The sequence below is a fragment of the Solanum stenotomum genome, chromosome 10 (genome assembly GCF_019186545.1).
Source record: "Solanum stenotomum isolate F172 chromosome 10, ASM1918654v1, whole genome shotgun sequence".
Taxonomy (NCBI): Eukaryota; Viridiplantae; Streptophyta; class Magnoliopsida; order Solanales; family Solanaceae; genus Solanum; species Solanum stenotomum.
The window spans coordinates 49,481,277-49,497,807 of record NC_064291.1 but is presented as its reverse complement, the minus strand read 5'-3'; the positions used below and the strand labels follow the sequence as shown (position 1 = coordinate 49,497,807).

Genomic DNA, 16,531 nt, shown 5'->3' with positions numbered 1-16,531 from the left:
TTATTAATTAAATACAATAGAGTATAGGTTGTTGAATAAACGTGGTTTCTTTTTATTTACCCGCACTTCGCGCGGGAATTAATATCACGGAATTTATAAAATAATACTTAAAACCTACTAGCCATTAAAACTAAAACACTATATTGTCTTACATACAAGATTACGTAGTAACAAACATTAATAATGTAAAGGAAAATGAAAATTATTACATCTTATCATTTATCCTTAATAACATAAGCATAAATTAATGACTGTAAAAATACATACCAGGATCTGTAACATAAGTCATGGTGTTAGTAAGCCACTCAACAGGAGCAAAATACACAAATATTTAATTGTGAAGAAGAAGAAGAAGAGTAGGTTCAGAATTTTCGTTGTTTTAAAATGAGAGGAAATCCCTCTATTTATAGACAACAAAGGGTAGTGTGAACAAATGTTTATTGTGCCTTATCGGAAATGTTACAACTATTTGGAAAAGTTGCAACCCTTCGGAAAGATCACAACTTTTCATAAAGTCACAACTCTTCATTAAAGTCGCAACTCTTCATAAAAGTCGCAACTTTTCATAAATGTCACAACTTTTCATGAAAAAGAAAAGCTAGTTTTGAAAATAAATAAATTAAAAGTGAATTCTTGTTTGTGGTGGCGCCACGTAGGCAGGCCTAAAGTTCTCTTTTATATATATACTAGTCAGGGACAGGTGCGCTGCACATGTTAGCCATGTGAAGTTGTATCATTCTCTGTGGAGAGACATTTGTAAAGCAGTGTTGTCATGACTCATGAGTGGGTGCATTATTATTGATGTAGTAGAAGCGTACATTGTGTTAATTAGTCTTCTGATGATTGCATGAGATATTAGTAGGAACGCCAACATGAAGTTAATATGAAGTGTCAAAAGAGAAGTATGGAAGTAATGTAAATTATTATTAATAATAATAATATTAAGACATTAGAACGGAATACAATATCAAGAAAGCTCATAATAGTACTCAAAGAACTATTTCGAATATGATATTAACGCATTGAAGAGTATGGGTCGCTGAAGAGGATTTTTTCCAATTGCTTCAGCAGCTGGAATCATTGTAAAACTATCCTAATGTAAGGTATAGAATTGTTGTGCTAAAATAATCTGATCATTTTCTTCTTGAAATAGAATTTTTTCTAGACTCGAAGAGAACATGTCATGTATATAATGACTTGCTCTTTCTAATTCTCTTAGGAATTTTGGTGTCCCTTGACTTTATCCCACCTCATTGCTCACTACGCTACACCTTTGGAAGAGCCTCTAAGAAACAATTGATAAGTGCAATCAATACTTAAATTGAGTGCTCTTTCTGACTCTGTTAGGAATTTTGGTGTCTCTTGACTTTATCCCACTTCATTGATCACTACGCTACACCTTTGGACGAGCCTCTAAGTAACTCTGCTATGTCTGTTTCATTCCATTGCTATATTACCTCTGTTATTGCAGAATTTTAGTTATAAAGCTATACCAATTTTTTTTTTTTGCGTCCTCTATCCTAAATTGGACGATTAACTTTGATTGGGCACGATCAAGGCAAAGACATGACCTGAAGTCTTAACTGTTCCAAATGATTACAGCTAACTCATTGATGAATTTGAATTTTTAGCGTATGAAGTGTTTTAATGTCTATTTTCCAGTAATATGATATTCAAAAAGCATTAATTTTTTTTATCAGTAAGGTGCTTATGGACAACAATAGTTAGGAAACTAATCCATTTAGTCAGTAGAAAAGAAGTTTTTCATGTTTGAGTTTAGATGATCACACTTTGCTAAACGTATCCAAGCAATATTTTGTTTTGTGTGAATTTTATACGACTTTGTAAAGTTTCATCTTTGTTCAAAAAAACAGCTACTGATCATATGTACAAGAGAGTTTGGAAAGAAGATCCTTCTTCAGCTCTCTCTCTCTCCCTCCTCTCCAAGCAAAAGTGTGAGAAAAGAAACAAATGAAAACTGTAGAAATTCTAGTGGTGAGCATGAGGTAGGACCTCTGTTATAGTCCTTAATCAGAACTTATCTAAATGCTGAAATTTTTTTAACAACTGTTTGACTTAGAAAAAGTAAAGGAAAAAAAGACAGCAAAGCGGTCACATAAGACTGTCTAAAAGCTATCAAGTAAAACTGATCGCAATGTGCGAGGAAACTAAGGGTGTAAATATATTTTCTATTAGCATCAAAACAGAGAAGAAGCAAAGCGTCAAGGTTAGGAAAGTGGATTAACCTTAAGAAAATGCCCTCGCCTCTTGTCCCCTACAGCAAAGTAAAACACATGCAGTGTTTTAAAACCACAAAACAACATTTAACAGAAGTTAATGATTTAAAGTAAAAAAGAGAACAGTCGAGAAGATAAAAAGGAACTGAAGACTGCATAAACTCCAATATATGTTTTCCATCTCGGGTTGTTCATATCATCCTGGATAAAACTTTCTACGATAAGACGTGTCACGACCGGGATAAAACTCAGTTTGGTTACCTATTATCGGCTATTTTATTTGTTAGTGCACGCTACATGGTCCAATATCATCTATCAAATGTCAATTCAGAGCCCATAAATATGTTGTTTTTACATTGGATGTGAATCCATTTATGACGGTCCTTGATAAAATATATCTACTCAAAGAACTATGCAAGAAAAGATTATTTAAAAATTAATGCAATGGAACAATTCTGGATGAAGTTGATTACTAAATTGCACCACGGCCCATGAGTAAATTATTGCCAGAAATTGTTTAGAGTAAAGTGGCATGGGTAATTGCTCGATTAATTTGTTCAAAAGAACACTATGTTGGCTGCTTTGTCACGGTCAAGTTAAGGTGGTCATGTCATAGTTAGTTGGACTTTTAACTAAAGATAATTTCTTAGTCTCCGGTTGACATTGCGTTGAATTGGTTACTCTAGGAGAATGATAATTTATTCCTGGCAGAAATTAAAAGCTATCAAGTAAAAGTGATCGTAATGTGCGAGTTCATATAAGACCATCTAAAAGCTATCAAGTAAAATCGATCGCAATGTGTGAGGAAACTAAGGGTGTACATATATTTTCAATTAGCAGCAAAACAAAGCAAAAGCAAAGCGTCAAGGTCAGGAAAGTAGATTAACCTTAAGAAAGCGGCCTCGCCTATTGTCCCCTACAACAAAGTAAAACACCTGCAGTGTTTAAAAACCACAAAACAACATTTTAACAGAAGTGAATGATTAAAATTTTTTTAAAAAAACAGTCGAGAAGATAAAAAGGAACTAAAGTTTGCATAAACTCCAATCTATGTTTTCCATCACAGGTTGTTCATATCATCCCAGATAAAACTCTCTACTTGAGCACTATGCATACTTTGACTGAAACGACAAAACAACAACAGTGCACAGATAATGACACAACATATAATATTTCGCGGCATTATTGCCCAAGAAACTATTGATGATGTGCGAGCTTGGGATGGCTCAGCATGGTGATGGAAAACAATACATGGAACTGGACCAGTCTAAGGGTTATCATCCTTACGATCAGAATGTGCACTGGACTTTTTGATTGTCCTGCCCTTCGTTCATGATCACAGTTCTGTTGACATTTGGCCGTAACTATTATGCAACAAAAATAGAGTAGGAACAATATTTACCTGATAATGATGTATTTCAGTCAGGCACAGAAAAGAGAAACAAAGCTTTAATGGACAATAACATGTTGTTGGAGACATTTATACAGATGAGTGAAGTATTTGAAAAGTTTTGGAAGAATGGATAATATATGTAATGGAACTTGAGCGTTACAGAAGGGAAGGTTGAGCAACAATTATACAACTGTTACAGCGATCGCGAGGGACGTGGAACATGAGGTATACGTTTATGAAAATTAAATTAGGGCTGACAGCAAATTAAATTTATTATAAATTTACTTTATAATAAATTAATATTTAACTAATATTTTAAATAAATTAATATTTAAGTAATACTGCAGGGTTAAAATGGTAAATCAACTTTGGAGTTAGGAGGTTCATGCTTATAATAATATATGATAATTTAATGTAATATAGTTTTATTAAGGGTAAATCCTACTACGAAACTACACCAAATGACTTTGAAAATGAGTAAAATGATTTTCTTGTCGTGGAGTATCGGAAAAGAAAAATTATGAAAGATGAATTTAGAATTCTAAGTCTACAAATTTGTACGATGACTTTAAATCAATATATAATAACAATAATTGAGTTTACGATAAATATTTATCAACGTTTAATTTGTTAGTAAACTAAGGTTACTAAATTCAGGTGAATTCATAACAAAAATAAAAATAATATATATATGGACATTTTCTTAACCAGAAAAACAAAAGTCAACTAGTAAATAAATCATTCATGAACAAATTAAAGTAACAACAGATTTATAATTTAGATTGCTAACTTCAAATATTAATTTTCAAGAAGGAATTCAAACGGGTTTTTGTCGACATACATTATGTAAAGGAAATCGTCTTATCCTTGTTTTCCTCGAGCAGTAGTTGAATGCACAATGTTCTTGTCTTGACAAAACAAATATTGTCTTTTAAGTACAATTAAGTATTCTATGGTGATACACATCATCACTTTGCATGATTTTAATTTTTTTTGTATCTTATACTTTTGATTTTTTTCTCATTTTTTTTTTCATCTACATCGAAAAATCATTGTAAAACACCAAACTAAACTGTCTGAAGTTAAAAAATGGAATCCAACCACATCGAATTAGTTTGATTTGGTATTCGCTGCACACATTTTAAAAATTGAAAATTGAAAAAATTTAACCGAAGAATTGAATGTCCACCCTGATAAAAAATTATTAAAATCCCTATTATTTCCACGTCTAGAGGACTATCACCAACTATTGGTTAGTAGTATTTGGGAGNAAATTTGATATTTAGTATATATACCCGTAAAAATTTTCCGACGAAGGTTGTTCATCTGACCACCCTCGCCATGTCATAGCTCCGCCCCTGTTTTCCTCGACCAGTAGTTGAATGCACAATGTTCTTGTCTTGACAAAACAAATATGGTCTTTTAAGTACAATTAAGTATTCTATGGTGAGACATATCATCACTTTGCATGATTTTAATTTTTTTTGTATCTTATACTTTGATTTTTTTCTCATTTTATTTTTCATTTACACTGAAAAATCATTGTAAAACACCAAACTAAACCGTCCGAAGTTAAAAAATGGAATCCAACCACATCGAATTAGTTTGATTTGGTATTCGCTGCACACATTTTAAAAATTGAAAATTGAAAAAATTTAACCGAAGAATTGAATGTCCACCCTGATAAAAAATTATTAAAATCCCTATTATTTCCACGTCTAGAGGACTATCACCAACTATTGGTTAGTAGTATTTGGGAGTACGTGGCACGTGATTGTACTAATATTCTCTTTTCCTCATTCTTCGCCGAATATTCCACGCTGTCACCTACGTGTCACTTCTCCATTCGCTCCTCATCGGGCCCACACCTCCCAAAATTCCCATCACCGACTACCACTGTTGAGTAATAAATTCATATAGTTACCTAATATTGTGGCGGAGTTATAAATATTTCTTCATTGAGTCTCTTGAATACGAAATCATCTTTTGTTAGGGACGCTTTAGTCCAATATAGAATTGAATGTGAAGTTGTCTTTTGTAGGGATAGTTCAGTCCAATATAAATTTTTTTGACATTATCCAAATTTAATTAAACTCCAACATGAATATGGAAGAAAAATAAAAATACATATAGCTGAGCAACACGGAATCGAGTTCCGACATTTGCTTTATTAATAAAAATAAAAAATAAATATAGTTTCGGCGCTCATATGTTTCTTCAGATTCCACGCCGATCTTTCCTCTCCGTGTTCTTTTTATTTTATCAAAAATTATAGATTCCCTTTTCTCTGCAAAATTTAATTAATTTTTAATCACGTCTGCATGTACGGATTACTATTATACAAAGTTTTAAAGCAAATTCTTCTGTATTTGGTTTCTTTGACTCTTTTTATCGACCCCCAAACCAAAGAAAAAAGATTCAATTTTTAGTTGATCATTTGGTTCTTTTTCCACTTTGGAGTTGTTGAAACTGTTTATTTTACTTGATAAGCTTTTTGGGTGTTTAAATTTAGTGTTTTTAGTGACTTGTGTAGGAGTTTTGAGGAATTTGGGGGTGGTGGTGGTTCATGGATAGGATGTATAATGGTGGAGGAGATATGGGGTATGGGTATGAAAATGGGGTGGTGATGACAAGGGACCCAAAGCCAAGATTGAGGTGGACTGCTGATTTACATGATCGTTTTGTTGATGCTGTAACTAAGCTTGGTGGACCTGATAGTGAGTTGCTGTTTTTCTTTTGTTCTGTTTTCTTACATTTGTTATAGTGTTAAATCAGTAATGGCACCTAAGGGTGTAGCGTAGTGGTTAATAAAGAAAGTTGTTCGCTATATGTGGTGGTGGTGGTGGGGTAGCATGTATATGTGGAATTAGTCAAGTTGTGCGCAAGCTGGCTTGGGATTGATGTAATGTAATTGTTTCTTTTAATGGGTGATAAACTTTTTACATTGTGGAGTGTCATTATAAGATTTAGTTGTATGTGGTTGTCAATAGGCATGGATTTATTATGCATATTTTTGCCATAGAATTAGTAATCTGGTAACTAAATACAACTTAGAAATGAGGTCAATGCTAAAGCGAAGAGGTTAGATTACGTCCTCCCCATGAGTCTCACAGGAACAGGGCTTTTTGGTGTACTTTCTCGCTTGTACTGATGAGTTAACAATGTGTTGGATTTGTGGTTTCTATTTAAGAGTCTGCGATGTTTATTAAAAGGCCTTGAATTTGCAGAAGCAACTCCCAAGTCAGTACTAAGGTTAATGGGATTGAAGGGCTTGACGTTGTATCATTTGAAGAGTCATTTGCAGGTAGAGTCAGGCTTCTGCATCTCTATTCGTTGATGTTTTTTCCCTGTTGAAAACTCATTAGGCGGTTTTCTCCCTTTTTCATCCTGCAGAAGTATAGACTTGGACAGCAGACCAAGAAACAAAATGCAGCAGATCAAAACAGAGAGAATATAGGTAAGTTCTGGATGATTTTGAAAGACAATTGAATGCTTAACTGGAAAACAAAGTGGACATTGACCTTCTTTCTTAAATTTGTATTGTAATGCTTGATAGTTGTATTAAGTGCTATATTTAACATATAAATGATCTATCAGAGCCTGAAAAATAGTAAATTTTGTAATGCTTCTCCCATAGGTAACTAGAGTTTTTCATGATCCTTACATTTTATTTAGTAGATCTTGTATTACTCCTTATGTTTTTCACTGTAGCAGGGGAGTCCTTCGGACAATTCAGTTTGCATTCCTCAGGACGGAGTATCACTTCATCAAGCATGGATGGTATGCTAGGGTAGGTGCCAGAAAATTCAACTGTTGGTTATACTTATACCGTCTTTCCAGTTATCTAGTATCTCTCCATGAGAGTTGAAACTATCTTAGTTACTTGCCTCTAAAAATTTCCATGAGAGCAATAGTGTCCTCGAACTTCAGTAGTTTATAGATTTATATTTGAGCTGCATTTTCTCTGTTGAATCTTGAAAATTGGTTCAAGTGCAGTTGCCTACACTGGTATTACATTAAAACGCGTTGTGTTCTTGCTAATAGATGCTTATATCTTAACAGAGAAGCTCCAATTAGTGAGGCGCTGAGGCGTCAGATTGACGTCCAGAAAAGATTACATGAGCAGCTTGAGGTACACATTAAACCTTTTCTCTAGAACAATTCCCAGTCCTAACGAGCAAAAACACAATGATTTGTGAAGTAATTGTCCAAACTTGGTCTTACACCACCATATCATTCAACTTTAGTTCCTTGATATCGTATTTATTAGACCTCATTTATTTTGTTTCTTGTTCTAAAAGGTTCAACAGAAGCTGCAAATGAGAATAGAGGCACAGGGAAAGTACTTGCAAGCAATACTAGATAAAGCTCAGAAGAGCCTGTCCACTGATATGAACTCTCCTAGTGCTGTAGACGAAACAAGAGCTCAGCTTACAGATTTCAATATAGCTCTCTCAAATTTAATGGACTACATGCACGGACACAACGGGGATGAAACTTCTGCAGGTAAAAGGACACAAGATGATACTAATAAGGATCTACAAAGGTCTACATACTTAACGGAGGGAGAACAAAAGAAGATTATGAATATTAAGCTTGAAGAAACTTCCGTTAACTTCGATTTGAACTCCAGAAGTAGCTATGACTTTATTGGCATGAACTCAGCTGCATTGGAAGCCAAACAATTTTCAAATGGAAGATTGGAAATATAATCATACAAGGTCAAGATTATGTATTTTACTCTTAAGTGTACTAGGAACCCAGAGTTTAACTTGTTACATGAAGCTCTTGTTCTAGATTTTATTTCCCTCTCTCTATCTATGTAATTATTTCATTTGTTGCAAGGAAGGGATAATTTGTAGTACATGGAATTGGTGAAGCTCTTATTGAAGAAATGTTTTAGTAAAGATGTTTGTCTATAACATCTTTTTTAATTACTTCTGTCCCTCGTTTCAATTTATTTGTCTGGTTTTAATTTGACACCAATTTTTTTTATCGCTTGTTAATTAATATTTATTAGCCACCATTTGAAATCTAACTAAAAAATAGTCATATTTAAAACGGAAATAATATTTGGATAAAAGTATGTCTAACTACAACATAAAACTAATAGGGTGTGTTTGGTAAGAATTTCTTTTTCTCACGTTCGGTTGGTTAAATATTTTGAAAATAAAAAGTGATTTTTCTAATAAAAGTAGACAATATAAGTTCTACTAGTGATAATATTTCACATTGATTGTCTGTCTTGCCCACCCTCTGAACATACCTCATCTTCAACCCCAACTCAATAGCTTTCATCCCCATCATCCCACACCCCTACCTCCCTACTACTCCCACCTCCTATATCAATTATCTAAATTAGGGGTGTATAAAATCGAACCAAAAATTGAACCAAATCGCAAATCGAGTCAACCCGAAAAAAAACCCGACAAAAAAAACCCGACTATATTTGGGTTGGTTTGATTTTAACTAAAAAAAATCAACCCGAGACCAAACCAACCCGACATTATATATATATAATTTTAAAATTTTATTTTATACATAAAAATATTTGCTTTGATATAGTTTTTAAATATTTCTTATACTTTTTCATAGTTTTTATCTTTTAATATATTATTTCAAGTTTGAAACTTAGAATTATGAATGAGCCAATAAAGATTATAATCCACATATGTTGGTAATTATAACAAAGCTTAAATCAAAATCAAATTAATACTAATGCAAAAAGAAAATCAATTCAACACTAAGAATGACAATAATATTGAATATTTGTTCTTTAGTTTTACATTGGTTTAGAAAATTAAAATACATAATATAATTTTAATTTCCTTTAATATTTAGTCATGTAACTAATACTTATTAAACTTAATTTTAACATGATTTAGTACTTTTAAATTATGATCATTTTCATTATGACTTGTTAATTTACAATATTTGTTTTATGCGATTTATTATTATTATTTTNTGAAGTATAAGTAAATTATATGTTTGTATGAATACTTTACCGGAAAAACCTGAAACAATCCGAAAAACCCAAAAAAATCCGAAAAAACCCGAGGTTGAAAAACTCGAGTTTTATTGGTTTGGTTTATAAATTTAAAAATCCGACACAAATGGTTTGGTTTGATATTTGAAAAACCCGAACCAACTCGATCATGTACACCCCTAATCTAAATTATATATAAATGCTTTTAGGATGATAATTTATTTTATAGTAATCTTCTTATAAATGTACTTTTCGTGAAAAATATTTTCCTCCCTACCATACACAACAATAACAACATACCAGTAAAATCCCATAAAATATGCCTTATTATTATCTCTCTGAAGTAGAGAGATTATTTCCTAAAGACCTCCGGCTCAAATAAATCACAATAGTAATTAAAAAAAAAAGACAGTGAAGAAAAACATGACAACTAATAGTAAAACAGTACAGAGCATTATACAAGGAACCATAACAACAACAACAACAACAAGAAAGTGTGATCACCTAAACAAAGAGCACCACATATAATATCAGATACCAAAATCTAAATACTACTACGACCGATACGATGCTAAACACTATCACCATTCACCAAGCCAAATACATGATTAGACTAGTAAAAAGACAACTCTCAATTACCTCCTAATTTTCTAAGCTTATTCGTGACCGTCATACCCTCCTACCGAACACACCCCATAGGCCATAAATATGGTGTCAAAGTGGTGGCCTATAGTTCCGTCACGTCACACACTTGGACCATCAGTTTCATATTGTTGTGACTTTTTATCATACTACAGTTACTACCTATTTGCGTGTGGGTAGGTCCCTCCATTTCATTTGCTAAAATTAAACATTTAGACTCAAAATAAAGTTTAAGATAAGGACATTTAACACATAAATTAATTACCAACAACACATTCTAGAGTCTTTCAATTTAGGACGGTTAAAATTAGAGTTTTCAAATAGAAAATTAGTACAATCCTTTTATATTAAATTAAACAGTAAAAAAAAAAGTCATGTTAAACGGATTTACCTTTTTTTTTTAAAAAAATGTTTCCTCATACAGTCAAACTTTGCTGTAATAATCCAATGGCAGGAATTGTAACCTGTGTGGGAGACTGACAAAAAAATAACCCAAGAAACAATTACAAATAACTCACTAATATATACTCAAATTAGGAATGTGAGCAATTTTGTGCCAGTCTTCTCCTATTTCCTTATCACAGCGCTTTTCCACTTCTGGACAACCGGTTACTCCAAAATTTGTGAGGGCTGTTAGGTGCTGCAATCCCTCGGGTAAACATTCTAGCATCTTACAGTATTTAACGAATAACTGTGTGAGTGAAGTTAAACCTTCCAGCCCTTGTTCAGGGAGGCTCTCTAGTGAGTCACAACTTTCAATTTGGAGACGCTTCAAAGCATTGAGACTAGTCAGGCTGGTAGGCAGCTCTTTGAGATTCTTGAAGTCAAAGAAGCTCAAGTATTCGAGATTTGTAAGACTTGTGAACATCTCTTCTGGGAGTGAAGTCGCTCTGTAGTTAGCACCAATGCGGAGGGAACTAAGAGTGCTAAGATTAGATATGGAGCTCAAACCTCTTGCTTTTGTGTTGCCGTGAACTTCTAATTTCTTGACAGAAGAAAGGGTTGGAAAAACAAACAGAGGGCAATGTAAAATCGCCATCTCTTCGAGCATGGGAAATTTGTTTTCTCCTTCCTCTTTCACCAATCCTTTCAAATTACGAAAGAACCATATACGAAGTTTTTTCAGGGATGGAAACCTTCTTGTGGAGAATCTAGAATGGACATCATCCTCTTCAACATACTCCACCTCCGCAGACCCGTTTTGTAACTCTAGACTTTCTAGACAAGGCAGCTCCCCAAACGGTGGTAAGCACAAGCAGTTTTTGCAGCTTTTAATTCTAATAGAGATGACCTTCTCCAAAACTGAGTGATTTATCCAGCTTGGAAAACGGAATCCTCCGAAGGCAATGATCTCTAAATATTTCAGATTGGGGTGTGGTTTGAGGGCTTCAAGCACTTTAACTTCTTCTGATTCATATCTGTTTGGTCCATCGTTATCCCAACTCATGCTTAAAGATTGCAGATTTGCTTTTGCAGATAAATTGGCTTCTGCATCCGTATCGTTCTTCACTCTTTCAAGGTGTGTGATTGAAATTGAGCCGCAGAGATTTAGGTTTTTCAGTTCACCAAGTTGATAACCTTTCTTGCTTCCCACAATAAAGAAACCTAGAGTCTTAAGGCATGTCAACAACCCTATCCTTGGTGGAGTAGAAGTCAATGGACAGCCATCAAGAACAAGATTTCGCAGACTACTAAGTTTACTTGTTTGTTTTGGCAAACAATTAAGTGAGTAGCAATTATGCACATCAAGAGTCTGAAGATTTTGAAGCTTGCATAACCTCTCTGGAAGACTACGGAAGTTATTGCGAGACAGGTCCAGGTATCTTAAATGTAATAGATCTCCAATGGAAGAGGGTAATTGCTCAAGTTTTGAGTAACTTAGATTAAGCACCCTTAACGAGACAAACTTTTTCAAGAGCGAAGGAGAGTAAGAAGACACCACTACAGCGAAACCAATGGACATTATATGCTTATAATCTTTGACATTTATTTCGCGGATATTGCTGCTTGATGTGCTTGCCAAATACAGAGATGTAGCCAAATCATGGATGAGATCATGTATCTTGAAATAAGTATTACCGGATTTAACTTCAATCTCTTGGAAGAAAGACCTCAAGTATAATTCATTCCATACTTCATTACCCACATACTCTAGCTCCAAGTTTCCCTTTGATAAAAGAAAACCATGGGCCATCCAGAGAGTGATGAGATTTTCCTTTATCATTTTGGTGTCCTTTGGGAATACTGCACAATACGCAAAGCATTGTCTCAAATCAACTGGAAGGTGATGATAACTCAGTCTTAGAGCAGGCAAAATAGAACTTTCATCTTGAGGCAGACTCCAAATCTCATTATCTCTCACATGTTCCCATTCACTCTCTTCTCTCTTGAAGCGTAAAAGACCACCAAGAGTCTTGGCCGCTAAAGGCACACCACCACATTTCTTCACAATCTCCTTTCCAATGGCCACTAGATTAGGATTTGCTTCTCTTTGTTGCCCAAATGCACGTTGCATAAATAACAGTAAACTATCATGTGGAGACAAATTTGACAAATGATATGTTTGCGACGTTCCCATAATTGATCCAACCTTTTCAAGACGAGTAGTAGCTAGAATAGAAGCACCTCTTGCTCCAACATTTAAGACTGCTCTTAACTTGGCCCACTTTTCTAGATCATCATTCCAAACATCATCTAAGACAAGCAAGTATCGTTTTCCATTCAATAACTCTTGGAGCTTCTTCTGAAATGAAGCCAAGTCCTCGACATGAGGAGAACTTCTTTCAATATTTCCTATAATTGTCTTAATTAACCTCTTCTCATCAAAATCATCTGAGACACAAACCCATATTTTGGGATTGAAATGCTTAGTCACTCTCTCATCATTGAAGATCATTTGGGCAAGTGTCGTCTTTCCTAGTCCCCCCATACCAATTATAGGGAAGACTGGAAGTTCTTCGGCAACATTAACATTGTTTATCAAGATTTTCACTATCTCATCCTCCTCTTTGTCCCTTCCGTAGACTTTTGGTTCAGTTAACACAAAACCTGTTCCAAGTCGTGTGGACACAAAGAATTTGTTACAATTGAGCTCATTAGAATGAGTCAGCAAGAATTATATAGACAAAACAATCATTTAGACAGGAATGACAGATGGGGTGGTGCAGGGCAAACCCACACAAACTTGCAAAGATTTCAACCCGCCCTGCCTTGCAAAGTTTGCTGTTTTCAACCCGCCCCAGCCCACATAATTTGCTAATTTTTTATTTAAAAAACTTCTAGATACTATCCACGTGTATCTAAATCCTTCCCAACCGAACTGTTTTAACTCACAAATTTGTAATTTAAAATAACCCATATCCTAGAAATCAATGTTTTTTTTAAATACTATGAAGACGTCATCCTCTGTATACTTCTTATTTCTTTGCTTTTTCCTTTTTAGACAGTAAAATTCGATAAAGAAAATCGTCTAAACAAATGTTAATGCAAAAATGAATCCAGACCCATTGCATTGTTTAGTGCCACAAAAATTCACACTTCCAATAGCAGATCCAGGCTAAGTTTAACACTTTCACTAGAACATCTTTTGGACAGACTGATATAAAATTGAATCATAATTTAAAGGCATATTTCATTAATATGAATTTTTAACTTGGTATCAACTGACATCAACGCCCTCCAACTTTCATTTGGGTGTGCACAAGTATAACTTAAACTCGTATAAAATTGAATAAGTAGACACATGCATCCTATATGACATAATACACATAAGAGCCATGTAGGACACCAAGTAGGACGCGTGTGTACTTGTTTAACTCTATACAAATTTAAATACCTACTTGTGCAGACTCAAAGTTGTGGTTGCGCCCCACACCTGCACACCTCCAACCCGGCCCCGCCCCATTGCCATCCTACTGTAGAGATCACGGTGAACACACGATGTGGTAACAAATTGAATATAAACTAAGCTACTATTACTCAGTACTCACACCTGTTTCACGCGTAGCAGCGGCAGCTTGTCTCTCTGTAATTTTTTCAAGGAAATGAAACTTCCTTCTTTCCTCAGCAATTGCATCTAGTTTCTCCATTATCTCTTTCATCTTTTTCCCAATTTTGTGACGGAAATTGATAATTCCTGGATGATAAAATCCTAATCGAGACTGCTTGAATCTTATTGCCTCATTTTTACATTCGCCCAATATGTCATCAACTTCATAGGCAGCAGAATTGAGTTTCTGCAACCAATTATCAATTGCCTTGTCCTTCAATTGCTTCTCTTGAGCATCTTGAAGCACAGCTTGAATTGTGGAAAACACACTCGACAGCTTTTCAAATTCCTTTTCGAAACCGAAAAGCAATACAAGTTTCCCTCCTATGAAAGAATTGAGATTTTCTAGCAGAACTTGAAGAAAAACTTCCGCCATGTATTGAATCCAGTAAAGAAATATTGACCAATTCAAAGTGTCTGGTTTACTCAGCTGAGCAGTGTGTGGACTTCATATATTTCATGATAATTGCATATACCAACAATTCTCCGTACCTCTGGTTGACTGGCTGAACTTCGTCGGCCATGTTTTTTTCTTTTCTTTTTTACTAGGTCTCCTCTTCCTTTGAAAAAATCAATGTTTTTTTTATATATAAAAAAAGAATATATCAAGATTTTTTCGTATTAGCATGGTCATGTAGTCTTTGACTTTTGATACTTGATATAAATAGAATATTATTGTAGTTTTTACTTTTGATATCTCGCACATCATCAATTGTCTACTTTGTTTCAATTATCATACTATTTTGTTAGTTCATGGTGTTAGTTGCTATGTTTTCTAAACTGTTTTCTTCTTTGTATACGAGTGTCTTTCAAAAACAACATCTTTATCTCCATGAGATAGTGGTAAGTAGGGGTGTATATAGGTCGGTAAGTAGGGGTGTATATAGGTCGGTAAGTAGGGGTGTATATAGGTCGGTTTAGTTTTATTTTTTATTAAAAAAACCTAAATCAATTATGTCGGTTTATTAAATCTAATAACCAAATCAAACCACATAAAGTCAGGTTTTTCGGTTTCGGGTATAGTCGGTTCTTTCGTTTTTTCAATTTTTCGGTTTTTTTCAACTATACGGTGTTTGAAAAAGAGATCAAATATATTTTCACTTACCTGTGTGATAAGCTAAAACTTTAAAACAAAATTAAACGAATAGAAATCTTCGAAAAGACGATAAAATTCAGATGAGTACAATTTTTTTTTTGAAATATCAACGTTCAATATGTTAAATTAATAAGATCAAAGGCTACAATCAAACTCATGAATACAAAAAGAAATATTTACAAAGTAAATTGTTAACTACGAATTTGAAAAACTATAATAATATTATTGTAATTTCTGATCTTAGTACAAAATAAAATATTTACAAAGTTTTACAAGCCCAAATTTGATAATATATATAAATATTGAAAACTATAAACTAACTACAAATATATTAACAAAGTATATTATAAATAATATTTTTTATCGATAAATAAAATAAAATTATATATTTATATTATGTCGGTTTGGTTTGGGTTCGATTTGACTTTTTTTCTTTGAATACCAAACCAAACAAAGAGTGGTCGATTTTTTTTTTCCAACGCCAAACCAACCAAACCAAACCACTAATCATTTTTTTTTCGGTTTGATTTGGTTCGTCGATTCGATTTGACTTTACGATTTGGCTTGTACACCTCTAGTGGTNTACCTCCATGAGATAGTGGTAAGAGGGTTCGGGATTCAATTTACACTTCGAGAAGGGTTTAAGCATTCGAAGTGTCCGCTAACATGCAGTTGACCTGCGACTTGACTAAAATATATTTGACTATTTTTAGAAAAAATAATAATTTAACATAAAAATAATAACTTATAATATATTTGATTAAGAAAATAATTAAATAAATGACGCATTTTATTTCATTTTATTTTTTAGAGGAAGGGATCCAAAATGATACATTTGACTCGAAATAAAAGTGATTAGAATTTTAACAAAACTAGATTAATTAGAATTTATTTGACTTATTATTATTATTTTTAATTATTTTTTAATAATAATTTAAACCAAATTGGTTTGAACATTGAAACTATTTAAAATTAATTGAGGAAAAGTTTTGACTAACCTTTTGAGAAAATGACCAAGTATATATATATATATATATTTTAATTGATTGAAAAAGTTGACTAACATTTTCCAAGTTTATTTGAGAAAAATACTTTAGCTTGAAAATAATTTTTTTAAAATGAGTAAATG

General features: G+C 33.5%; 2 protein-coding genes across 3 annotated transcripts; one reads left to right on the top strand and one right to left on the bottom strand.

Moving 5' to 3' along the window:
* The first annotated feature begins 5,855 nt into the window (after positions 1-5,855).
* Positions 5,856-8,579, top strand: LOC125842600 (myb family transcription factor PHL11). 2 transcript variants are annotated; one of them, XM_049521898.1, is made up of 6 exons: positions 5,856-6,347; positions 6,858-6,934; positions 7,024-7,087; positions 7,342-7,420; positions 7,693-7,762; positions 7,932-8,579. In XM_049521898.1, exons 1-6 carry the CDS (start codon positions 6,197-6,199, stop codon positions 8,340-8,342), a joined length of 852 nt encoding a protein of 283 aa, XP_049377855.1. In that variant the 5' UTR covers positions 5,856-6,196; the 3' UTR covers positions 8,343-8,579. The 2 variants fall into 2 exon arrangements, with proteins under 2 accessions (XP_049377855.1, XP_049377856.1); XM_049521899.1 differs by having other exon boundaries at positions 7,345-7,420; positions 7,932-8,526.
* A 2,121-nt stretch (positions 8,580-10,700) lies between these two features.
* On the bottom strand, positions 10,701-14,832 carry LOC125842599 (putative disease resistance protein RGA4). The gene is made up of 2 exons (XM_049521897.1): positions 14,250-14,832; positions 10,701-13,306 (listed from the first exon to the last, which is right to left on the bottom strand). Exons 1-2 carry the CDS (start codon positions 14,680-14,682, stop codon positions 10,776-10,778), a joined length of 2,964 nt encoding a protein of 987 aa, XP_049377854.1. The 5' UTR covers positions 14,683-14,832; the 3' UTR covers positions 10,701-10,775.
* Positions 14,833-16,531: the final 1,699 nt, after the last annotated feature.

Coding starts and splice junctions, on each gene's coding strand:
- LOC125842600 (XM_049521898.1), top strand. CDS start 6,197: ATGGATAGGATGTATAATGGTGGAGGAGATATGGGGTATGGGTATGAA. Junction 6,348..6,857: donor TAAGCTTGGTGGACCTGATA/GTGAGTTGCTGT, acceptor TTGAATTTGCAG/AAGCAACTCCCAAGTCAGTA. Junction 7,763..7,931: donor GATTACATGAGCAGCTTGAG/GTACACATTAAA, acceptor TTGTTCTAAAAG/GTTCAACAGAAGCTGCAAAT.
- LOC125842599 (XM_049521897.1), bottom strand. CDS start 14,682: ATGGCGGAAGTTTTTCTTCAAGTTCTGCTAGAAAATCTCAATTCTTTC. Junction 13,307..14,249: donor CGCTGCTACGCGTGAAACAG/GTGTGAGTACTG, acceptor GACTTGGAACAG/GTTTTGTGTTAACTGAACCA.